Source organism: Cheilinus undulatus, linkage group 4 (assembly GCF_018320785.1).
Source record: "Cheilinus undulatus linkage group 4, ASM1832078v1, whole genome shotgun sequence".
Taxonomy (NCBI): Eukaryota; Metazoa; Chordata; class Actinopteri; order Labriformes; family Labridae; genus Cheilinus; species Cheilinus undulatus.
Window position 1 is genome coordinate 2427682 of NC_054868.1, and position 25683 is coordinate 2453364.

At 40.7% G+C, this 25683-nt stretch overlaps 1 protein-coding gene across 1 annotated transcript in view; it reads right to left on the reverse strand.

The window, feature by feature from the left end:
• spred2a (sprouty related EVH1 domain containing 2a) overlaps nt 1-20546 on the reverse strand; it is a 38618-nt gene extending 18072 nt beyond the window's left edge. Inside the window, exon 1 of the mRNA XM_041785539.1 lies at nt 20134-20546. Coding sequence (XP_041641473.1) covers nt 20134-20159 — 26 coding nt within the window. The 5' untranslated portion in view covers nt 20160-20546. The remainder of the gene's footprint in view (nt 1-20133) is intronic.
• Nucleotides 20547-25683: the final 5137 nt, after the last annotated feature.

The following is a 25683-nucleotide window of genomic DNA, read 5'->3' on the forward strand; positions in this document are numbered from 1 at the left end:
AACGTGAGCGGTGGCGAAGTCGATCTGCAAAAGGAAATCCATCGTCCATTAGCGGAGTCACGTTGCAGGTCAGACTCGGGCCGATACCACTGTGACACCGAGTTTGACTCTGAGCGTGGAGACGGCAGAGAGCTCTGACAGCTCACCTGTATCTAAACGGTGATAAACACGAGCTGCACTGGCTGCTGGACACTCAGACTTTTTATTTTAATGTTTTATTCCAGGGTTCTGACATCTGTCACCGACTCTCTGTCTGCAGGGTTTAAATCAGTGAAACTAAATGTGTGGCTCTGGGGCCACATGTGGTTTTTTATGATTATCTGTGGCTAATTAGGTCTTAATTTTAAATATTATTTCCCCAGAAAACCTTTAAAAAGGGAAACCTTTTTGCCCCTTTTCACCATTTTTGCCATTTTTCATCCATTTAAGCTATCTTTTGCCATTAAATATCACTTTTTCTGATTTTTGACACTTTTTTTGCAACTTTTACCCATTATTTTTACTACTTTCATCCCATTTTTGCCCTTTTTCACCATTTTTTTCAAAACTTTTCACCCATTTAAGCTACCTTTTGCCATTACGTATCACTTTTTTCATACTTTTTTCCCATTTTTGCCACTTTTTTCCAATTTTTGCCACTTTAATCCCATTTTAGTCAATATAAGCTACCCCTGGCCGCATTTTTTCCGAATTTTGACACGTTTTTCCTTTTTCAGTTTTTCTCCTCATTTCACCCACCTAGTTTAAGTTTTGTTATTAAATGCCACTTTTTTTGTTCCTAGTTTTGGCCCATTTTAGTCCCTTACTTTTGCCACTTTTATCCTATTTTTACCCTTTTTCACCATTTTTTCACCACTTTTCATCCATTAAACCTACTTTTTGCCATTAAATACCACTTTTTCCCAACTTTTCTTCCCCATTTTGCCATTTTTTTTCCAATTTTTGCCACTTTTGCCCATTTAGTCTACCTTTTGCCATTAAATACCATGTTTTTCTGATTTTTGACACTTTTTGCAACTTTTTAGCCATTATTTTTACCACTGTTATCCCATTTTTGCCCCTTTTCAGGTTTTTTTCTCTCCTTTCACCCACTTAATTTACATTTTGTCATTAAATACCACTTTTTTCCTAGTATTTGCCCACTTTTGCCACTTTTATCCTTTGCTCTTTTTCACCATTTTTTTCACCACTTTTCATCCATTTCAGCTACCTTTTGCCATTAAATATAATTTGTTTCCAATTTTTACCCATTTTTGCCACTCTTGACTGCTTTTTGCCCATTTTAGTCACTTTTCACTGTTTTCGCCATGTTTTTGCCATTTTGCACCATTTTTGGCACCTGAAAGTCATTTTTGTCTCTGCTCACACATTTTCCCCCATTTCTGTTGCTTTTTGACCATTTTTTTGACACATTTAACTTATTTCTATTGCTACTTCAAGCTGTTTTTGCCACTTTTCACCACTTAGTTTGTGGCTCTTGCAGAGCAGGGTGGCAGGGTTGACACAGTTTTAAATAAAGCTCAATGAATCCCCTAGAACTCTGCAGAACTATATCAAACTTTAGGAGCTCACTGGTAAAATAACTGAGCCGTCTGTCATCAGGAGCATCCCTCTTCCAAAGCTTTAAGCCGACAGGCTTTTCCTGGTCAGAGAATGACCGGACCAATCAGAGTCATTTGAGGAGAAAGAGGCGACAACAGGTGAGGTTTAGCTGAGGCAAATAAAAACCATCAACCCCTGGATCCCAACCTCTTTTTCTGTGGAACCCTGCTGACTTATAACGGTGGTTTTATGTCAAATTTTAACATGAATACGTGATTTTATTTTAAGCACAGTAGAAAGGAGATAAAACTTTATTTTCTTTTACTACTCAACATTAGAAATTTACAATGCCTATAAGAAGTATTTACATCCTTGGATGTTTTACCCTTTAATAGATTTTATAAATCAATCATGGTTGATGTAATTTGACTTTCTGGCAAAAAAAAAAAGGTATTAAGTGACTGCATAAATATTCCTCCTTCTAGTCAGTGTTTAGTAGAGTCTCCTCTGTCTGCAGTCTCAGCTCTGAGTCTGAGTGGATAGGTCTCAGTCAGGATCAAACATCTGGACTCCATTCTTCTTTGATAAACTGCTCAAGCTCTGTCAGGTAAACAGGGATCAGGGGTGAACCTACTACCTACTGAGAAGCATCCCCACAGCATGATGCTGCCACCAGCGTGCTCCACAGTGGGGATGGTGTGTTTGTGATGATGTCAGTGTTTGGCGTCTCGTCTGATGGTCAAAAAGCTCCATTCTGGTCTCATCAGACCAAAGAACTTTCTTCCTCTTGACCATGGAGTCTCCCACATGCCTTCTGGTGAACTCTAGTCCAGATTGAATCTGAGTTTTCTTCAACAGTGTCTTTCTCTTCTCCACTCTCCCATAAAGCTCTGACTGGTGAAGAACCCGGCCAACAGTTGTTGTCTGCAGAGTCTCTCCATCTCAGCTGCTGAAGCTTGGAACTCCCTCAGAATAGTCATAGGTGTCTTGGTGGACTCTCTCTAGTCTCCTTCTTGAGGACGGTCTGATCTAGGCAGATTTACACATGTGACATTCCTTCATGATGGATTTAACTGAACTCTGGGGGACGTTCAGAGCCTTGGAGAAGTTGTCTCAATCCCTGACTTAGACTTTTCAATAACCTTTTCTCTGAGTGTTCTTTTGTCTTCATGGTATAATGGTAGCCAGGGATACTGATGAATCAGTGACTGGACCTTCCAGATACAGGAGTCTTTATACTAAATTGTGATACAACTGTCTGGACCCCTGTTGAACGAGTTGAGTCACTTTAAAAAGGTGAATATTTATGCAGTCACTTATTTTACATGACAGATTTTCATGTAGTCGACATAACTTTGTAGAAATCTGTGTTCCCTTTGACACTGGGGTTGTTTGTGACGTTTATAGGAACTGTAAGTCCACGTCCCTACCCATGCTAACCACAGATGGACCCACAGTAACCCGTCACTCACATGGAGGTCAGCACTGATAAACAATCGATGTCTTCCTGTGTGGGCGAGGCCTGAGTACCAGGGATGCCACTGCATGGCGACCTTTCCTCAATGTCATTTCAAACCCCTCCCCCTCCCTCTGGCGTTATCGACAGCTCTCCGTTGGCTGGTTGGGGGGTGGGCATCGGTTTGCCCGATCGATAAAAAACTCACCCACAAAAACATCTCTGGAGAGAAAGGGAGAGTTTCAGTCTGCCACAGGACCTGGGAAATACCCCCGAATCCTCCGCAGAAAACCTACAAACAAACCTCTGAGCAGGTTTGCTGGGGAGGCTGGGGCTCTCACAGCTGCACTGGACAGACTTAAAGTCTAATTCACTAAACAGTTCGAGGCTTTTGCACCCATAGACCTGCATAGATGGGACACAATGATTCCCCTTACTCACAAATGATGTTCTGGACTTCCACATACATGTTTGAACATATTTGATGGTTTCTGAGTGAGTTATATTCATCTATAATTATTTAATTTAAGGCGTTTTTCTCTGAATAACAGCTGTTTCACAGTTTTTTCTCCCCATTTCACCCACTTAATTTACCTTTTGCCATTAAAGACCACTTTTATCCTACTAATTCCCCATATTAGCCAATTTGCTCTAATTTTTGCCACTTATATCCCATTTTAGTCCATTTAAGCTCGCTTTTGCCATTAAATACCACTTTTCCCAGTGTTTGACACTTTTTTTTGCAACTTTTTACCCATTATTTTTACCACTTTTAGCCCATTTTTGCCCTTTTTCACAGATTTTTCTCCCCATTTCACCCACTTAATTTACCTTTTGCCATTAAATACCACTTTAATCCTACTTTTTCCCCATTTTTGTCACTTTTATCCCAGTTTTGCCTATTTAAGCTACATTTTGCCATTAAATGCCACTTTTTGTCCTATTTGACACTTTTTTGCCATTTTTGCCCATTATTTTTACCACTTTTCTCTGAATAGCATCTGTTTCCTATATGGCATTGCTAACACAGTCAGACTCAGCATTTACTGATCTGGGCTTTATGGCAGAGTCTAGATGGAAGACGCTCTGCCATAAAGCCCAGACTGTTTTCGTCTCCGTGTGGACAAGGCCTCAATCCACATTTAAAAAGCCAAACTGGTGTCAAATGAAGAGCAACCAGCTCTACTAAGCTGAGCCTCATGATCTGATCCTAAAAAGAGACAAAATTCCCGTCACAGCAAGACAGACTGAGGAAACGCGGCTAAGATCAGAGTTTAATGAGCTAGACCAGAACAGAACTGGACTGGACCGAACCAGACCGCTCTGTGGGATATTTGGATTGTAGGATTTTGAATTCCTGCCTGCTGCTGTTTTTCTCTGACTTTTTAAAGCTATAGTTTATGTTTTGCTTCAATATTTCACTACTTTTGGGACACAAACGTAACTTAAAGGGGACAAATTATGCAAAAATCACTTTTTCAGGTGTTTCTAACAGAAATATGTGCACCAGGCCCTCAAGTACCAGAAAAATCCATCAGCCCCTCCCCTCTCTTTCTACACCTTTCTGAATATGTGTGCTGAAACAAGCCATTCTCAGATTCCCCCCTCATGATGTCATGTAGGGAGTTAGCCCCGCCCCCAGGTTCAGTTGGCCCTCTCTGCTTGGAAGGGAGTTCAGCCTTCCTCTCCTGATCCTGCAGGAGAGCCACATCCATTTCCTGAGAGGGGTGGAGTCAGGGGCGGGGTCAGACAGCTCAGTAACATTTAAAGCCACAGACAGAAACAGCTGGTTCTGAGCAGGGCTGAAACAGAGGAGTTTTAGACATGCAGACATCCAAAACTGGAGGGTTTTTCAGCAGCAGACTTCACAGGCATGTTTAGGGGACCGCTAAGACCGATATAGACTTGTCTTAAAATGGTAAAACATGTCTCCTTTAAGAAATAAGAATGTTAATATTGTCACACTTTGAACATGTCATAGTCTTAAACGGCTCAAACACGGCCTACAGGTAGTTTCTCTGTGCAGAATTCACTTCCTGCCCTCCATGGGCGTTTCTCTGCTGCTGCTGATGTCATCTGCAAAGAACAAATGAATCATAACTCAAATTAAATGGCAATCTGTCTGACTGCAATCCTGAAATCAGAGGGTTCAATATTAACATTCAAGTCTTATTTTTTCTAGAATAGTTTGCCAAATAAATCTACCTTCCTTGTTTCCTTGTTCAGCTTTAGTTTAATCTACCTAAACTGTGTTTGTTGTAAAATAGAGTGAGTAGGGGGTAAAAACACTGTTAGATTAATTCCCATATGGGCCAGCCCTGTGGCACACATGCACATCACATCAGCACATCAGTATCATTCATATCTCAGTGCACTAAAGAGGAGCCCTTCTAGAACGTTCTCTCTGTCATGTGTAACCGCTCTGGGCTTAACTCGTCCCACAGGTAAATCCCACTACAGAAGGAGGAAAACAGAGACGTGATTTTGACGTGTAACCCCGGTGGAGTCGATGCCTCTGTCCCAAAGAGCGCCGTGCTACCGGCTCTCCTTCTGCAGAATCTCTCTGAGTAAACATTTCCTTGGTTGAGTCTATTATCTGGCTGTACGCGCTCCTATGACTCATGTGTTTACCTGCAGGGGCGTGAACAGCACGAGGCTCCGCCAGGTTACCTGCTGCCTACGCTCTCAACCCGGGACAAAGAGCCTGATTGGCTGCTGGGTCTGGATCGAGAGCCGCGGTGCATCCACTTACAGCGTGGTCTCCATTCAGAGTCTGCACGTTTGAAACTGTTTACAGCCACGTGGAAGAGAAAAGTGTTCTCAACGGCCGTCAGAGAGCAGAAGAAGCAGAATCAGTTCAACACAAACGCAGAGTTCCCAACAGTAGTCTGAGTGGCTGTAGCCGTAGTACTAGGCCTGAGGTGTCCAAACTAGGGCTCAGCAAAATCTAGAAATCAAAGAAGTATGCCTGATGCTGGAACATGTACTACGTCTCTGGACCCCAGGAAGAGTAGCTGCAGCCCTGTGCCAATGCTAACGGGATTCCAATAAACAGGAAGAATTTATTAACGTGTTAACATGAGACTACACCGTACATCAGGGGTGTCAAACTCAGTCACAACAGGGGCCGGATTCTGGATTCAGGTCTAACCTGAGGGCTGAACAGGGTCCATATTTAACCATAAAATGTCGACCTTACTTTAACCAGAAATGAACTATGGGGTAAAAAACTTGGCACTGATGAAAAATGATTTTGTGATTAAAAGGTGAACATGATAAGTTAAAAACTCAAAATCTGAGATAAAAAGTCAAACTTAAAAGTTTTAAAGGTAAAAACATGCCATTTAAAGTCAAAATAATGTTTTTAAAAGGCAAAATATGAGGTATAATACTGAAACCATGAATTTCAGAAGTCAAACCTGGGATAAAATTCACAATCATAATCTTTAAAAGTCAAGATATGAGGTAAACATCGAAATTATGAGTTTCAATTGTCAAAACTTGAGATAAAATTTAAAAAAATGGGTTTTTAAGGTAAAAAAAAAGAGATAAAATTTAAAGTTAGGAGTTGAAAAAGGTCAAACATGAGATAAAAGTCAAAATTATGACTTTAAAAGGTTTAAATAGGACTTCAAATTTGAAATTATTAATCTAAAAGTATGACATTGAAAATACAGAGAAAACACTCATTTCTTCCCCACATTCCTGACTTTTTATCAGATTATTTTTACTGTTTCTAATTTTTATGACTCAACAAGGATGCTATAAATCATCAAGGTTAAGTTTACATTTTCATACTGGAGGAAATCTGCAGACCTCATACTGGTGGGCCGGGTATAACTATGCCACGGGCTGGATTTGGCCCCTGGGCCTTGAGTTTGACACCCGTGTTTTAAATAATCAAGCTGAAGTTTACATTTTTATACAGGAGCAAATCTGCAGACCATCTGCTGAGATTTTGTACATTTGATATGAACTGTTGCATCAAAGGGAATGATTATTTTTATATAATTCAATATTTAAGAAGAAAAACATACAAAAATGGAGAAAACAGGATTTTTCTGTAGACCATTCTAAATTAAATGGCACTTCAATGATTACATATGTCATGCATAACATCTCTGCTGCAAAAAAAAGTTTAAAACTGGTATTTTGACACAAATTTCAGGTCCAAGAAATATTGCACCTTCCTATTTTTGATTAATTTCCCAGCCCTAGTTGCAATCTACAAATCACAGAAACCTGAAATGTGTCAATGCACCAGTTTAAACATTTCTTTGCAGCAGAGATGTTGTGGACATTAAGCAAACATTCAACATTTTTTTTAGAATAGTTTCCAAAAATCCACTTTCCTTGTTTTATATATGGTTTCCGAATCAAAGTGAGAAAGACTAAAAAGATTAAGGATGTATTGCTTGTATTTGTTGAAAAATACCCAAAATAAGGGTCCTGAAAATATCGCATATTACATTGCAATATTAGAGATATCAGGCTGCTATCTTATTTTCTTGAGCCCTAATAAAATCATCTTTCTAAACCTTATTAAGGGCCCGTGTCCACATCTGGCTTCTTTAGCGCTCATTTTTCATTTCAAACCAGTATAGACGAGTGTACTGAGCGCTCAGCGCCTACACAGAAAAAAACCAGCCAGCATCTTAAAGCACTGAAAACCAGTCAACTTTTGGAACAGCGTTGCACTCGTCAGTGTCACTTAGGTCGTTTTCACACCTGATAGTCCGGGGGACTCGCTCCGTTTGGGAACAGAAATGGCATCATTGTTGCACTTTCCTTTGGTTTGGGTCGCATTCACACTGCTCTCTTGGTCAAGCGGGCCAAACCGTCTGAACACCTACAACCTCTGCCCGCTAGTGCCGCTGTCGCCACGAACAAACGGCGACCAAGAAGAACAGAAGGCGTAGAAGAAGACGAAACTCCTTCCGCCGGTCTTTTCTTCCACATAAACAATGAAAAAACACAGAATTTACGCTGTCTTGGGGTTTCTGCTCTTGCATTGCAGCATTATGAGCAGCCACCAAGACGGTGAGCTGTCCAGCATGACGTCCTTTGCATGAGATGAATAAATCAGCACAGACTAGGATGTGTTGCCATGGCTACACAGACGCCAAGCGAGGTATCGACATGTATTTGAGTGTATTAAATCACATACTAATCCGTATATCACAACGCTTTATGCCACTTCCTGCCTTTGGTTCACAAGTTGGTCCGCTTTGCATTCACACCTCTAATGAACCGCATCAGGGTTTGTTTGGAAGCGGACCGAGACCCCCTGTTTACAAGTGGACCAGAGTCCGCTTGTTTGGTCCCCACCAGAGTTCGTGTGAGCTTTCACACCACCTCAAATGAAACGGACTATCCGGGGAAATGGACCAAACAGCGCCCTTAACCCTCACTGGCCAATCATAATCAAGGAGAGGCGGGACTTCTGATAATAGAGGAAGACAAACTAATCTGACTCGTCTTTTTTTAGGGTAGTTTTCAGGTCTGCAGCTGCTGTCCATGCCAGGACAGGACTTCTTCACACACTTCATGTTTTCTGTGTGATATTTCCTTAAAATACTTAAATATGAATCTCAGAGCGATTTTCAAAACAATGCTATAGATTTTTCCAAGGAAAGTAGGATCCATTTTTAGGCTCCGTCCACACGGAGATGAAAACGATATATTGCTGTTTCGTTTTGAAAAAGTTTTCCGTAAAGACGGAGTCGTTTCAGGAACCGCTTAAACGACTGAAAATGCTGTAGTGCATATACCAAGCCTGTACGTGGCGCTGTAACGCTGCTACAGAAAAGCACCAAAAGAGAAGAAGATCACAGAAAACTGACACAAACTTTCTTCTAGTTGTCCTTCTGGTTGTTCTCCGCGTTGGATTTAAGAGCATATGGTGTGTGCATTTTGCGGTATCGGTACAGGAGCATCAGATTTTGCTGTAAAAGCCATAAAAAGCTCAGTAGCTTCTGCAGCACGGACATAACCGTGTAGTTTGCCATTAATGTTCTGGTCAGAGGCGCGCAGGTGCCTCAAGGGTGATACGCTACGTGTCAAATAATCGTTTCAAGAAAGACGCGGATAGCCGCCCACATGGAGGCGAAACGGTAGTCGTTTATGGATTTATGCACTCTGGGACCCATTTACAAAAAGTAACGTTTACAGTCACCTGAAACGCCGTTTCTGTGTGGATGAAACGCCGGTACGACATAAAACTTTTGCGTGTACTCCTAAATTCATTTCTGTGTGGACGAGGCCTCAGTAACGTAGCGACAAAGAACGCTGGTGAGAGTCGCTCTGAAAATGAAGTCAGCAGTGCTGCCAGCGCTCAAAAGATCCATCTGTGGACACAGAACCAAGAATCTAAAGGCTGAAATCATCAACGGCAGAGGACGGAATGTTCATGAAGCTGGGGATGTTGGGGGCTTTTGCATCTATTTTTTCCCATAAAGTAGGCTGGGAACTTTTGGAAAAGGGGTTGGAACTGATGAGGACTGCAGAGACAACATCAGGGAGAGACCGTTGGTATATCTGTTCCAATAATGAGGCTTGCTGTGCCTCTTTAACAGCTTTTCTCCCTCATGCTTGTAAAAGACTAGCTGAACTGCTGTCAGATATAAAACTGTTTTTAAGCAGTAAGAATTACTGCTTGGTATCTGAATGTCCCAGAGGTTTATGGATCTGCTAATCACTCTAATATCTCTAGCATAAAAATGTAAAATTTAAAGTGGGGATATTATGCCTTTTTTCAAGGCTTTCCACCATCTCTCTGATACCCATGTAGTAGCTTCACATGGTTTACAGCTCAAAAAACTCCTCATGTTTCTCACACTGGCATCCTGAAAAGCCCTTATTTTAACCTCCATCTAAAATGCTTCGTTTTTGCTGCTGTCTTTTTAACCCCCCCCCCCCACGGACCTGCTTTCCTCCGATTGGCCGATTTTCTGGAGGCTGGCTGGCGGCAGGACTCAATGTTTTGTGCCTGCCCCCTCTGATGTGGCTAATGTTGTTATGCTAGTAGTTGAAAATTTTGAATGAACCGGTCTGACTGAGTAAAATATGGCGAATTTATGTCCGTATGTGTTAGACCCGGAGTCTGACGCTGATAGTTTGGAGAGAGAAGGGGAAGAAAAGCAGCAGCAGCGAAGGATAGAGCAGGAAGTATCTGTTTGGTAACTGTTTAATTACTGTTAAATGGCTAAGAGGCCTTGTGGGGGCGGTCTGTTCCGCTTTGCCGGCAGCACGGATGAACCACGAACCAGTCAGGAGAGCCTATTGCGATGACCTCATCAATTTGCTCCATCGAAATCTCGTCTCGGGAAGATCTCAGAGAGATTTTCAATGAACTGTTTTCATCAGTTTACACACTAATTCCAAGATTACTGCCGCATACGTTTATTTTGCGGTTTGAAAATTTGCATACATGGAGTATGGACACCCAACATTGTGACTTTATATTTATGTTTTAAAAATCTGAGAAGTATAATACCCCCTCTTTAACCTAACTGTTCAATAAAACTACTAGTTCAATACCATATTCAAAGGTTCAGAGCTGACAAATGGGTCTGGGGTTCAGATTTTCTTCAGTTGTTTGATATTTAGAGTTGTGGGGCTCCACAAACAGAGGCAGTAATCCTGGTTTGGCTGAACTGGTCTGAACCTGCAGACATGTGCAGCCTGATGATGAGTCACAACAGTGGCCTCAATCTACAGGGTCAGGATCTACAGAGAGCCGCCGCAGGAGCCTCTTCCTGTCCGCACGCTTTTTATGAACGAAGACCGGCGTGCAAACAGGCTGAAAGAAATAAATAAACCAACTGAATGTGTCATGTCAGCCCTGCAGACCCTTCTCTGTCTGCCCCCCCCCCCCCCCCTTATGACTGAATCACATCTGCAGGAGGCTGCACACATTTCTCCTTCCTGTGAAATCAGTCCGACCTCGGCTAACCTCTCCACGAGGAGGAAGACGATGAAGAGGAGGCCCCGGCACCCCCTCATCACACATCAACACAGCAGCACCAGTGTGTGTGCATGTGATCAATGCAGAGAGCCGAGCAGCAAGCAGCCAATCATCATCAAAGATACTAGGGGTGGGCAATACTGAGCAAAAATCTGATCTCAGTGTTATCATTTATCTGAATGGAAGCATACATTTACCTTAATATTTGCTCTTATGTAAAAATTATCGTCATAGTATCCAAATTTAAACCATGATAAAACTAGTCCGACACTTTAGCTTCAGTTTTAGGTGATTTTAAATGATTACGCTGCCTCAATAAGAAAAAAACACTGTCCACTCACATATCCTGAGGTTGTTGTTTGAAACAAGCTGTTCTCAGATTTCCCCTCATGATGTCATGTAGGGAGTTAGCCCCGCCCCCAGGTTCAGTTGGCCCACCCTGCTTGGAAAAAAGTTCCGCCCTCCTCTCCTGATCCTCCTCTCAGCTGAGAATCAGGTGAGCCACATCCATTAAGTTACTTGCATTTCCTGGGAGGGGCGTGGTCAAGGGTGGAGTCAGACAGCTCAGTATCATTTAAAGCCACAGACACAGAAACAGCTGGTTCTGAGCAAGTCTGAAACAGAGGAGGTTTTAGACATGCACACATCCAATACTGGAGTGTTTTTACAGCAATGAAATTCACAGGCATGTTTTGAGGACCTCTGAGACCAATATGGACTTGTCTTAAAGGGGTTAAATATGTCCCCTTTAAAAGGATTAAACCTCTATTATTTCAGTTATCTAAGGCAAGGGTTCTCAGGTGGTGTGCCATGGTACACTGGTGTGCCTTGAGACAAGTCTAGGTGTGCCTTGAAAATTTGCCTGACTTTACATAAGTACTACAACTATGCAACAACTAAAGAGACTATAATCAATGTCCTTACTGCATGCAAGAGTTACATGTTGCATTGCATCATATAGCATTGCATACTCACTCTCCATCTGTTATCTGTTAAATATGCAAATGTAAGTTTACATGTAAAAATATGACATCTCATGCTTTTACTTAGAAAATCAGAGGTATGGTGCCTCTAACAGCTGTGAACCACATAGTATGTCTCTATGTTAGCACAAGTCAGACCATAAAAATTCATAAACGGGTATGGAGAATATCCATGCAACACACTTCTCTCTGTAAATCAAGCTCACAAGCTTCGGGAATGAGAAAAGTGGAAGAAAATTAAGAATATCCTCTGGTGGGACACTCCTGGTGTCTTGTCATCCTTTGGGCAACCTCTTCCTTCGTTACTTGTCCATCTTAATAGGAGCGACAGAGAGAAAATAGGAACAGGGTGACTGGGGAAAAACCTGGGGAGCTGCAGTGGATCACTTGCAGAGTGTCAGGATGGTACAAAAGGAAACTCTGTGATCAAACTGATGTAGCTGGCACTTGCTCACATTGCATGCAGTTGGGACTGGGACATGTTGCTACTTGCTACACATGCTAAAGAAGTTATTTTGCAAGGACATTAATATGGTGTTCCTTGAGACGTCAGCTTGCTTTTTGGTGTGCCTTGGGCAAAAAAGTTTGAAAATCATTGATCTAAGGCATCAAAAAGAACAGAAACGTCATGATTTTTAACAAAAACTCTGAGAGTAATGTCTAAATTGCACAACAATCTTGTCAATATTTGGGATAGTGAGTGGACCTGGCAAAGTGCAAGGGCTTCCCTTAGATGAAGGTTATACTGTATCCAGTAATGTAATGCTGAATTATGTTATCAACTTTCAAAATTGCACATATATGTTGGCAACATTTGTTAAAGTGGGTGGAGCTGGAAAGGAAGGAGGGTTTCCCCTCACTCCATGATTTTACAATATTCATTAATATTGAATTAGCTCAGTAATATTTTGACAAATATGTTGGCAACATTTGGTAAAGTATGTGGAACTGGTAGGAAGTGAGGGTTATCCTCAGATATTGGTGCTATATCAGGCTATGAAAACAAAATAGAGAGTGACAAAGTGCTGTGTAAATTGCACAAATATGTTGTCAACATTAACAAAAGACAGTGGAACTGGTGAGAAATAAGGAATTCCCTCAGACATTATTTTTACTACATTGTTATTTGGAAAAGTGGCTGAACTGGCAGAATTGAGGGTCTTCCTCAGATATTGCTACTACCAGGGTAATTTATCACTGAGAAATGTTATTATCTTTGAAAAGAGAGCGACAAAGCACCGTCTAAATTGCAAAAGTCTGTTGGCAACTTTCACAAAAGGTGGTGGAACTGGTACAGAATGGGGAGGAACTAGCATGGAAAACGTGTTTCCCTCGGTTATGTTATTCTGAATACTGTCATTAATTTTTGCAGAAATGCGAAAACAATGTCTGAATTGTTCAAATATGTTGTCAACATTTGGGTGGAACTGAGCAGTGAAGTATTTCCTCCTACACTGGTGATGGTGTATCAGAGAATACTGTAATGTTATTGACATCTCTAAAAAGAGGTTGCAATTGTACGGATACATTGACAACTTTTGAATAAATGGTAAAACCCCACCGAATAAAGGGCTTCCCTCAGGAAATGTCGTATTGAGAAAGAAATCTGTTATTGCTATTTGTGCTTCAAAAGAGACAGAGCTTAGTCGAAATTGCACAAATACATTGTCAACATTTGGAAAAGAGAGTAGAACTGGTGAAGAGAAAGGATTTCCCTTAGACACTGGTACCAAATTTAGCAATATTATGCTGAGTTACATTATTAATATCAAGAGAGAGAGAGAGAGCACAGTCTTAGTTGCACAAATGTGTTGGCAACTTTTCATCAAGTTGATGGAACTTGTAAGAAGTGAGTGGTTTCCTCAGAAATCAACACTGCCAGATTTAATATCGATATAATTTCAATTTTAAATGTTTTGAAAGAGAGAGAGAGAGCTCTTTCTAAATTGCACTAATAAATTGACAACTTATGGAAAAGAAAATTGAATTCATACAAGCAAAAGGTTTCCTTTAACACTGATCCTATTTTGAGTAGCATAATATAAAGTAGCATTATTAATGTGTCTATAGAGAGAGCTTTATCTTAACTGCACAAATATGTTGCCAACTTTTGAAATAAAAAAGAAAATAGGTGAAACTGATGAGAAGCTAAGGATTGCCTTGATTCAGTGTCTTTTGCAAAAGTGGTCTGACAGGAAGCAATGATTTCTGAAAAATTCTATCTAATGAAATCAAAATACTGAGAGGAAGAGGATTAAATTGCACAAATGAGTTTGCAACATTTGAAAAACTGAACTGAACAGTCAGGGGTGAGGAATTTCCCGCAGTCATTATTATTAATGTGTTCAGTAATTTAAAATGAGTAATGTTTCAAACATCCAACAAAGAGAGGGAACTGAATATATTGAGCAATTATGTTGGCAACATTTAGAAATGTTAGTAGAACTGTTGTGGAGTGGGTTTTCCTTCGCCACTGTCACTAATGAAGTGAGTTATATCGTAACAAGTAACATTATTAATGTTCTCAAAGAGACAAAGCATAGTCTAAATTGCACAAATATGTTGGCAACATTTAGAAATGTTAGTAGAACTGTCATGGAGTGAGTTTTTCCTTCGCCACTGTCACGAATGAAGAGCGTTACATCATAACAAGTGACATTATTAATGCTCTTAAAGACACAGAGCACAGTCTAAATTGCGCAAATATGTTGGCAACATTTAGAAATGTTAATAGAACTGTTGTGGAGTGAGTTTTCCTTCGCCACTGTCACTAATGAAGTGAGATATATCGTTACAAGTAACATTATTAATGTTCTTAAAGAGACAGAGCATAGTCTAAATTGCGCAAATATGTCGGCAACATTTGTTAAACTGAGGGGAACTCCACCAAAATGATGCCAGTGCTGCTGTACAATCTAGACCAGGGGTGTCAAATTCAAGGCCCAGGGGCCAAATCCTGCCCTGGGCACAGTCATACCCAGCCCCCCAAGATCCTATTATATTTTTATTCTGACTGGCCCACCAGTACGAGGTCTGTATTTTTCCTCCAGTATAAAAATGTGAACTTAAACTTGATGATTGAAAAAATTCTTCTTAAGTCATAAGAATTAGAAAGAGTTAAAATAATTTGATAAAAAGTCAGGAAGGTGGGAAAATAAATTTGTTTTAATTTCAAATTTTCCAATTTGCATCTCACATTTATAATTTGAAGTTTTGATTTGGACTTTTATACCATATTTTGACCTCTTCAAATCATCATTTTGACTTATCTTGTATTTTGACCAATAAGGTTCACAATTTTAATTTTTAAGTCATATTTTGACGTTTTAAACCCATGAATTTGAGTTTTATCTTATATCTTGATATGTTCAACCCCTAACTTTGAATTCTATTCACAAATATTAATTATATATTAGTTATTTTTTAATATTAAATATTATTTATTTATGATTTAAAATCTTTCTAACCTTTATTACTCAGTATCTTTAATTTTATCTCATATTTTGACATTAAAAAAATCATGATTTAGAATTTTATCTTTTATTTGACTGTTAAAACTCTTGATTTTGAATATTATCTCATATTTTCACCTTCTAAACTCTTGATTTAGAATTTTTTTTCATGTGTTGACTTTCTTAAATCTTGAGCCTTTTTGATTCAAAAAGGTCAAAATTGTGAAATTTTTGATCTCATCTTTTGACCTTTTAAACTCATTATTTGGAATTTTATTTAGTATTTTAACCGGTAAAAATTCATGATTTTAACTTTTGACTTTCTTTTATCAAAAGATCATTTATCATCAATTTTGGAGCTTTAGTCTATAAAGGAGGAGGCTGGGGTGGAGGAGGTGAAGCTTAAGTCTATAAAGGAGGAGGCTGGGGTGAAGGAGGTGAAGCTTTAGTCTATAAAGGAGGAGGCTGGGGTGGAGGAGGTAAAGCTTTAGTCTATAAAGGAGGAGGCTGGGGTGGAGGAGGTGAAGCTTTAGTCTATAAAGGAGGAGGCTGGGGTGAAAGAGGTGAAGCTTTAGTCTATAAAGGAGGAGGGCTGGGGTGGAGGAGGTGAAGCTTTATGCTAAAAATGAGGAGGCTGGGTGGAGGAGGTGAAGCTTCATGTTATAAAGGAGGAGGCTGGAGTGGAGGAGGTGAAGCTTTAGTTTATAAATGAGGAGGCTGGGGTGGAGGAGGTGAAGCTTTAGTCTATAAAGGAGGAGGCTGGGGTGGAGGAGGTGAAGCTTTAGTCTATAAAGGAGGAGGCTGGGGTGAAGGAGGTGAAGCTTTAGTCTAAAAAGGAGGAGGTGAAGCTTTAGTCTATAAAGGAGGAGGCTGGGGTGGAGGAGGTGAAGCTTAAGTCTATAAAGGAGGAGGCTGGGGTGAAGGAGGTGAAGCTTTAGTCTATAAAGGAGGAGGCTGGGGTGGAGGAGGTGAAGCTTTAGTCTATAAAGGAGGAGGCTGGGGTGGAGGTGGTGAAGCTTTAGTCTATAAAGGAGGAGGCTGGGGTGAAAGAGGTGAAGCTTTAGTCTATATAGGAGGAGGGCTGGGGTGGAGGAGGTGAAGCTTTATGCTAAAAATGAGGAGGCTGGGTGGAGGAGGTGAAGCTTCATGTTATAAAGGAGGAGGCTGGGGTGGAGGAGGTGAAGCTTTAGTCTATAAAGGAGGAGGCTGGGGTGGAGGAGGTGAAGCTTTAGTCTTTAAAGGACGAGGCTGGGGTGGAGGAGGTGTAGCTTTAGTCTATAAAGGAGGAGGCTCGGGTGGAGGAGGTGAAACTTTAGTCTATAAAGGAGGAGGCTGGGGTGGAGGAGGTGAAACTTTAGTCTATAAAGGAGGAGGCTGGGGTGGAGGAGGTGAAGCTTTAGTCTATAAAGGAGGAGGCTGGGGTGGAGGAGGTGAAGCTTTAGTTTATAAATGAGGAGGCTGGGGTGGAGGAGGTGAAGCTTTAGTTTATAAATGAGGAGGCTGGGGTGGAGGAGGTGAAGCTTTAGTCTATAAAGGAGGAGGCTGGGGTGAAGGAGGTGAAGCTTTAGTCTATAAAGGAGGAGGCTGGGGTGGAGGAGGTGAAGCTTTAGTCTATAAAGGAGGAGGCTGGGGTGGAGGAGGTGAAGCTTTAGTCTATAAAGGAGGAGGCTGGGGTGGAGGAGGTGAAGCTTTAGTTTATAAATGAGGAGGCTGGGGTGGAGGAGGTGAAGCTTTAGTCTATAAAGGAGGATGCTGGGGTGAAGGAGGTGAAGCTTTAGTCTATAAAGGAGGAGGCTGGGGTGGAGGAGGTGAAACTTTAGTCTATAAAGGAGGAGGCTGGGGTGGAGGAGGTGAAGCTTTAGTCTGTAAAGGAGCAGGCTGGGATGGAGGAGGTGAAGCTTTAGTTTATAAAGGAGGAGGCTGGGGTGGAGGAGGTGAAGCTTTAGTCTATATAGGAGGAGGGCTGGGGTGGAGGAGGTGAAGCTTTCTGCTAAAAATGAGGAGGCTGGGTGGAGGAGGTGAAGCTTCATGTTATAAAGGAGGAGGCTGGGGTGGAGGAGGTGAAGCTTTAGTCTATAAAGGAGGAGGCTGGGGTGGAGGAGGTGAAACTTTAGTCTATAAAGGAGGAGGCTGGGGTGGAGGAGGTGAAGCTTTAGTCTATAAAGGAGGAGGCTGGGGTGGAGGAGGTGAAGCTTTAGTCTTTAAAGGACGAGGCTGGGGTGGAGGAGGTGTAGCTTTAGTCTATAAAGGAGGAGGCTCGGGTGGAGGAGGTGAAACTTTAGTCTATAAAGGAGGAGGCTGGGGTGGAGGAGGTGAAACTTTAGTCTATAAAGGAGGAGGCTGGGGTGGAGGAGGTGAAGCTTTAGTCTATAAAGGAGGAGGCTGGGGTGGAGGAGGTGAAGCTTTAGTTTATAAATGAGGAGGCTGGGGTGGAGGAGGTGAAGCTTTAGTTTATAAATGAGGAGGCTGGGGTGGAGGAGGTGAAGCTTTAGTCTATAAAGGAGGAGGCTGGGGTGTAGGAGGTGAAGCTTTAGTCTATAAAGGAGGAGGCTGGGGTGGAGGAGGTGAAGCTTTAGTCGATGAAGGAGGAGGCTGGGGTGGAAAAGGTGAAGCTTTAGTCTATGAAGGAGGGGGCTGGGGTGGAGGAGGTGAAGCTTTATGCAATAAAGGAGGAGGCTGGGGTGGAGGAGGTGAAGCTTTAGTCTAAAAAAGAGGAGGCTGGGGAGAAGGAGGTGAAGCTTTAGTCTATAAAGGAGGAGGCTGGGGTGGAGGAGGTGGAGCTTTGATATATTAAGGAGGAGGCTGGGGCGGAGAAGGCGGTGAAGCTTTAGTCTATAAAAGAGGAGGCTGGGGTGGAGGAGGTGAAACTTTAGTCTAAAAAAGAGGAGGCTAGGGAGAAGGAGGTGAAGCTTTAGTCTATAAAGGAGGAGGCTGGGGTGGAGAAGGTGAAGCTTTAGTCTATGAAGGAGGAGGCTGGGGAGGAGGAGGTGAAGCTTTATGCTATAAAGGAGGAGGCTGGGGTGGAGGAGGTGAAGCTTTAGTCTATAAAGGAGGAGGCTGGGGTGGAGGAGGTGAAGCTTTAGTCTATAAATGAGGAGGCTGGGGTGGAGGAGGTGAAGCTTTAGTTTATAAATGAGGAGGCTGGGGTGGAGGAGGTGAAGCTTTAGTCTATAAAGGAGGAGGCTGGGGTGAAGGAGGTGAAGCTTTAGTCTATAAAGGAGGAGGCTGGGGTGGAGGAGGTGAAGCTTTAGTCTATAAAGGAGGAGGCTGGGGTGAAAGAGGTGAAGCTTTAGTCTATAAAGGAGGAGGGCTGGGGTGGAGGAGGTGAAGCTTTATGCTAAAAATGAGGAGGCTGGGGTGGAGGAGGTGAAGCTTTAGTCTATAAAGGAGGATGCTGGGGTGAAGGAGGTGAAGCTTTAGTCTATAAAGGAGGAGGCTGGGGTGGAGGAGGTGAAACTTTAGTCTATAAAGGAGGAGGCTGGGGTGGAGGAGGTGAAGCTTTAGTCTGTAAAAGAGGAGGCTGGGGTGGAGGAGGTGAAGCTTTAGTTTATAAAGGAGGAGGCTGGGGTGGAGGAGGTGAAACTTTAGTCTATAAAGGAGGAGGCTGGGGTGGAGGAGGTGAAGCTTTAGTCTGTAAAAGAGGAGGCTGGGGTGGAGGAGGTGAAGCTTTAGTTTATAAAGGAGGAGGCTGGGGTGGAGGAGGTGAAGCTTTCTGCTAAAAATGAGGAGGCTGGGTGGAGGAGGTGAAGCTTCATGTTATAAAGGAGGAGGCTGGGGTGGAGGAGGTGAAGCTTTAGTCTATAAAGGAGGAGGCTGGGGTGGAGGAGGTGAAACTTTAGTTTATAAAGGAGGAGGCTGGGGTGGAGGAGGTGAAGCTTTAGTCTGTAAAGGAGAAGGCTGGGGTGAAGGAGGTGTAGCTTTAGTCTATAAAGGAGGAGGCTGGGGTGGAGGAGGTGAAGCTTTAGTCTATAAAGGAGGAGGCTGGGGTGGAGGAGGTGAAACTTTCGTCTATAAAGGAGGAGGCTGGGGTGGAGGAGGTGAAGCTTTAGTCTATAAAGGAGGAGGCTGGGGTGGAGGAGGTGAAGCTTTAGTCTGTAAAGGAGGAGGCTGGGGTGGAGGAGGTAGAACGAGCGTTCTATTTTTTGCTGCCATTGCAAATGTGACATCATTTCCTTTGTTTAAGGGAATTATTTGAAGTTCAGTAAATATTTCAACTTCTGCGATTTGAAAATTGCAGTAGGCCATATTGCGATTTAATCTAATTTGTAATTAATTGCCCAGCCCTAGTCTCCTATTCTAATATTAGGAATAAATAATGTCTAATCCTGTTTTTTTGGATGTCCTTTTGCTGCTGTCATAGTACACAGGGTTAAATAATTGTCTGATTTCATCTCAGAGTTTATATTTCTGGTATTTGACAGCCACCTGTTGTTTCTCTCTGTAGCTGTCGTGTGGCACCGTTCCGTTAAATCCTGAGCTCTGGTTTCCGTCCTATTGCCCAGCCCTAGTTTGCCACTTGAATATTAAGAATGAATAATGTCTAATTCTGGCTCTGGTTTCCGTCGTTTTGCCCAGCCCTACATCAACTCAGCAGCACCAGTGTGCGTCCATGTGATCAATGCAGAGAGGCGAGCGGCGGCGCGCCAACATGCAGCCAATCATCATCACAGATACACGATAATATCGATAAGCTGGGCTCTTATTATGGGGTTCAGGGTTGATGGGGGTACTCACTCGTCTGGGCGCGTGTCCTCGCTCATGTTTCTCCGTTTCACCTCCGGTAATAACGAGCTCCCGCCGCGGCAGCACGGCGCGGTGTCTTCATGTTTCCGCGCCCTTCAGCGGCAGCGGCAGGAGCGGCAGCGGATCCAGATCTCCTTCCCCGATGTGCGTTGTGTATCTTCGGATCTCCTCCTTCCTCCAACACCTCCTCTTCTTCTTCTACTTCTCAATTTCCAGAGCGCATCAGAAGGAGCATCAGAGCCTCCCAACCACCGCCTCCTCCACCTCCCCCTCCAACGCCTTTTCTTCCTCTTCTACCTCCTCTTCCTCCGCCTCCTCCGCCGGGCCGGACTGGAACGCTGTGACCGAGAACGGAGCTCTGTTTTCGGTGAGGATGGCCCCGAACGAGCCCCATCTCCTCCTTACTCCATGTTGGATTCACTGATCGCAGAGAGGGAGAGAGAGAAAGCGAGAGAGAGGGAGAGAGAGAGAGAGAGAGGAGGAAGAGGAGGAGGAGGGGGCGGGTGACGTCAGACCCAAAGGACTGCAGAGTCACGTGCTATTACCATAATCATAATAATAGTTATAAAGTCATGGTATTCATAATCTTACTGTAAAAACAGCCGCTTCAATAGTCATATAAAATACCGTCAACCGTACGGTGGCCCTGAGGGGCAGCTGCAAAAACAATTCACTGCACATAAAAACTCAAACATTAAAAAATCTATTAAAACATTTCATCAGATGTACTTTTTCAGTTTCATTACATTTCTTTGCATTTTATGTTTGGTTACTTATTTATTTATTCTTTCTTTCTTTATCTTTTAAAAAAGATCCAGATTTTATTTGTTGTCCTGGAAATGTTGTCTTAAATGAAATTATTTTGGGTGTATAGTTTCTTTTCCCTCTTTTCATGTTTTTGGATGAATTATTTATGCATTCAGTAAAAATGTTGTTGGGGTTTGATGAAAATGTTAGTTTGTAAAAAAACATATTTGCCTCTTATAATTTTTGAAAAACATGTTTTATCACGTAAGAGTGGTCATATTTTATTAAAAGGTTTATTTGTATGGTTTCATTGGAATTTTTCTACATTTCACTTTTTTACATTTGAATATAATGGTTTCAAAAAATATCAGAATAAATGTTTAATAATTGCATTTGATAAAAAGTATAAAACAGTGTTATTCAGCACTGCTCAACCAGAGCAAAAAGGTGGGGAAATGAGTGAAAAGTTACTAAATTGGTAAAAAGCATCAAAAAGGTGGGAAAATGAGTGAAAAGTAACTAAAATTGGTAAAAAGCATCAAAAAGGTGGGGAAATGAGTGAAAAGTGAGTTAAATTGGTAAAAAGCATCAAAAAGGTGGGGAAATGAGTGAAAAGTTACTAAATTGGTAAAAAGCATCAAAAAGGTGGGAAAATGAGTGAAAAGTAACTAAAATTGGTAAAAAGCATCAAAAAGGTGGGGAAATGAGTGAAAAGTGAGTTAAATTGGTAAAAAGCATCAAAAAGGTGGGGAAATGAGTGAAAAGTGAGTTAAATTGGTAAAAAGCATCAAAAAGGTGGGGAAATGAGTGAAAAGTAACTAAAATTGGTAAAAAGCATCAAAAAGGTGGGGAAATGAGTGAAAAGTGAGTTAAATTGGTAAAAAGCATCAAAAAGGTGGGGAAATGAGTGAAAAGTAACTAAAATTGGTAAAAAGCATCAAAAAGGTGGGGAAATGAGTGAAAAGTGAGTTAAATTGGTAAAAAGCATTAAAAAGGTGGGGAAATGAGTGAAAAGTGAGTTAAATTGGTGAAAAGCATCAAAAAGGTGGGGAAATGAGTGAAAAGTGAGTTAAATTGGTAAAAAGCATCAAAAAGGTGGGGAAATGAGTGAAAAGTAACTAAAATTGGTAAAAAGCATCAAAAAGGTGGGGAAATGAGTGAAAAGTGAGTTAAATTGGTAAAAAGCATTAAAAAGGTGGGGAAATGAGTGAAAAGTGAGTTAAATTGGTGAAAAGCATCAAAAAGGTGGGGAAATGAGTGAAAAGTGAGTTAAATTGGTAAAAAGCATCAAAAAGGTGGAGAAATGAGTGAAAAGTGACCAACATTGGTAAGAAGCATTAAAAAGGTGGGGAAATAAGTGAAAAGTGAGTTAAATTGGTAGAAAGCATCAAAAAGGTGGGGAAATGAGTGAAAAGTGAGTTAAATTGGTAGAAAGCATCAAAAAGGTGGGGAAATGAGTGAAAATTAACTAAAATTGGTAAAAAGCATCAAAAAGGTGGGGAAATGAGTGAAAAGTGAGTTAAATTGGTAAAAAGCATCAAAAAGGTGGGGAAATGAGTGAAAAGTGAGTTAAATTGGTAAAAAGCATCAAAAAGGTGGGGAAATGAGTGAAAAGTAACTAACATTGGTAAAAAGCATCAAAAAGGTGGGAAAATGAGTGAAAAGTAACTAACATTGGTAAAAAGCATCAAAAAGGTGGGGAAATGAGTGAAAAGTAACTAAAATTGGTAAAAAGCATCAAAAAGGTGGGGAAATGAGTGAAAAGTGACCAACATCGGTAAGAAGCATCAAAAAGGTGGGGAAATAATTGAAAAGTGAGTTAAATTGGTAAAAAGCATCAAAAAGGTGGGGAAATGAGTGAAAAGTGACCAACATTGGTAAAAAGCATTAAAAAGGTGGGGAAATGAGTGAAAAGTGAGTTAAATTGGTGAAAAGCATCAAAAAGGTGGGGAAATGAGTGAAAAGTGAGTTAAATTGGTAAAAAGCATCAAAAAGGTGGGGAAATGAGTGAAAAGTGAGTTAAATTGGTAGAAAGCATCAAAAAGGTGGGGAAACGAGTGAAAAGTGATCAACATTGGTAAAAAAGCATCAAAAAGGTGGGGAAATGAGTGAAAAGTGAGTTAAATTGGTAAAAAGCATCAAAAAGGTGGGGAAATGAGTGAAAAGTGAGTTAAATTGGTAAAAAGCATCAAAAAGGTGGGGAAATGAGTGAAAAGTGACCAACATTGGTAAAAAGCATCAAAAAGCTGGGGAAATGAGTGAAAAGAAACTACAATTGGTAAAAAGCATCAAAAAGGTGGGGAAATGAGTGAAAAGTGACCAACATTGGTGAAAAGCATCAAAAAGGTAGGGAAATGAGTGAAAAGTGACTAAAATTGGTGAAAAGCATCAAAAAGGTGGGGAAATGAGTGAAAAGTGACCAACATTGGTGAAAAGCATCAAAAAGGTGGGGAAATGAGTGAAAAGTAACTACAATTGGTAAAAAGCTCCAAAAAGGTGGGGAAATGAGTGAAAAGTGAGTTAAATTGGTAAGTAGCATCAAAACGGTGGAGAAATGAGTGAAAAGTGAGTTCAATTGGTAAAAGCATCAAAAAGGTGGGGAAATGAGTGAAAAGTCAGTAAAATTGGTAAAAAGCATCAAAAAGGTGGGGAAATAATTGATAAATAACTAAAATTGGTAAAAAGCATCAAAAAGGTGGGGAAATGAGTGAAAAGTAACGTCAATTGCTAAAAAGCATCAAAAGGGTGGGGAAATGAGTGAAAAGTAACTTAAATTGGTAAAAAGCATCAAAAAGGTGGGGAAATGAGTGAAAAGTAACAACAATTTGTAAAAAGCAACAAAAAGCTGGGGAAATGAGAGAAAAGTTACGAAAACTGGTAAAAAAGCATCAAAAAGGTGGGGAAATGAGTGAAAAGTGACCAACATTGGTGAAAAGCATCAAAAAGTTTGGGAAATTATTGAAAAGTAACTAAAATTGGTAAAAAGCATCAAAAAGATGGGGAAATGAGTGAAAAGTGAGTTAAATTGGTAAAAGCATCAAAACAGGTGGAGAAATGAGTGAAAAGTAACTTTACAATTGGTAAAAAGCATCAAAAGGTGGGGAAATGAGTGAAAAGTAACTAAAATTGGTAAAAAGCATCAAAAGGTGGGGAAATGAGTGAAAAGTAACTACATTGGTAAAAAGCATTCAAAAGGTGGGGAAATGAGTGAAAAGTAACTAAAATTGGTAAAAGCATCAAAAGGTGGGGAAATGAGTGAAAAGTAACAACATTGGTAAAAGCATTAAAGGTGGGGAAATAATTGAAAAGTAACTAAAATTGGTAAAAAGCATCAAAATGGTGGGAAATGAGTTAAAGTGACCAACATTGGTAGAAGCATTAAAAGGTGGGGAAATGAGTGAAAAGTAACTTTAATTGGTACAAAGCATCAAAATGGTGGGGAAATGAGTGAAAAGTGAGTTAAATTGGTAAAAAGCATCAAAACGGTGGAGAAATGAGTGAAAAGTAACTACAATTGGTAAAAAGCATCAAAAAGATGGGGAAATGAGTGAAAAGTAACTAAAACTGGTAAAAAGCCTCAAAAAAGTTGGGAAATGAGTGAAAAGTAACTAAAACTGGTAAAAAGCATCAAAAGGTGGGAAATGAGTCAAAAGTAACTACAATTGGTAAAAAGCATCAAAAAGGTGGGGAAATGAGTGAAAAGTGACCAACATTGGTAAGAAGCATTAAAGGTGGGGAAATAATTGAAAAGTAACTAAAATTGGTAAAAAGCATCAAAATGGTGGGGAAATGAGTTAAAAGTGACCAACATTGGTAAGAAGCATTAAAAAGGTGGGGAAATAATTGAAAAGTAACTAAAATTGGTAAAAAGCATCAAAAAGATGGGGAAATGAGTGAAAAGTGAGTTAAATTGGTAAAAAGCATCAAAACGGTGGAGAAATGAGTGAAAAGTAACTACAATTGGTAAAAAGCATCAAAAAGATGGGGAAATGAGTGAAAAGTAACTAAAACTGGTAAAAAGCATCAAAAAGGTAGGGAAATGAGTGAAAAGTAACTAAAATTGGTAAAAAGCATCAAAAAGGTGGGGAAATGAGTGAAAAGTAACTACAATTGGTAAAAAGCATCAAAAAGGTGGGGAAATGAGTGAAAAGTGACCAACATTGGTAAGAAGCATTAAAGGTGGGGAAATAATTGAAAAGTAACTAAAATTGGTAAAAAGCATCAAAATGGTGGGGAAATGAGTTAAAAGTGACCAACATTGGTAAGAAGCATTAAAAAGGTGGGGAAATAATTGAAAAGTAACTAAAATTGGTAAAAAGCATCAAAAAGATGGGGAAATGAGTGAAAAGTGAGTTAAATTGGTAAAAAGCATCAAAAAGGTGGAGAAATGAGTGAAAAGTAACTACAATTGGTAAAAAGCATCAAAAAGGTGGGAAAATGAGTGAAAAGTGACCAACATCGGTAAGAAGCATCAAAAAGGTGGGGAAATAATTGAAAAGTGACCAACATTGGTAAAAAGCATCAAAAAGGTGGGGAAATGAGTGAAAAGTGACCAACATTGGTAAAAAGCATTAAAAAGGTGGGGAAATGAGTGAAAAGTAACTAAAATTGGTAAAAAGCATCAAAAAGATGGGGAAATGAGTTAAAAGTGACCAAAATTGGTAAAAGCATCAAAAGGTGGGGAAATGAGTGAAAAGTAACTAAAATTGGTAAAGCGAATCAAAGATGGGGAAATGAGTTGAAAAGTAACTAAAATTGGTAAAAATAAAAGCATCAAAAAGGTGGAGAAATGAG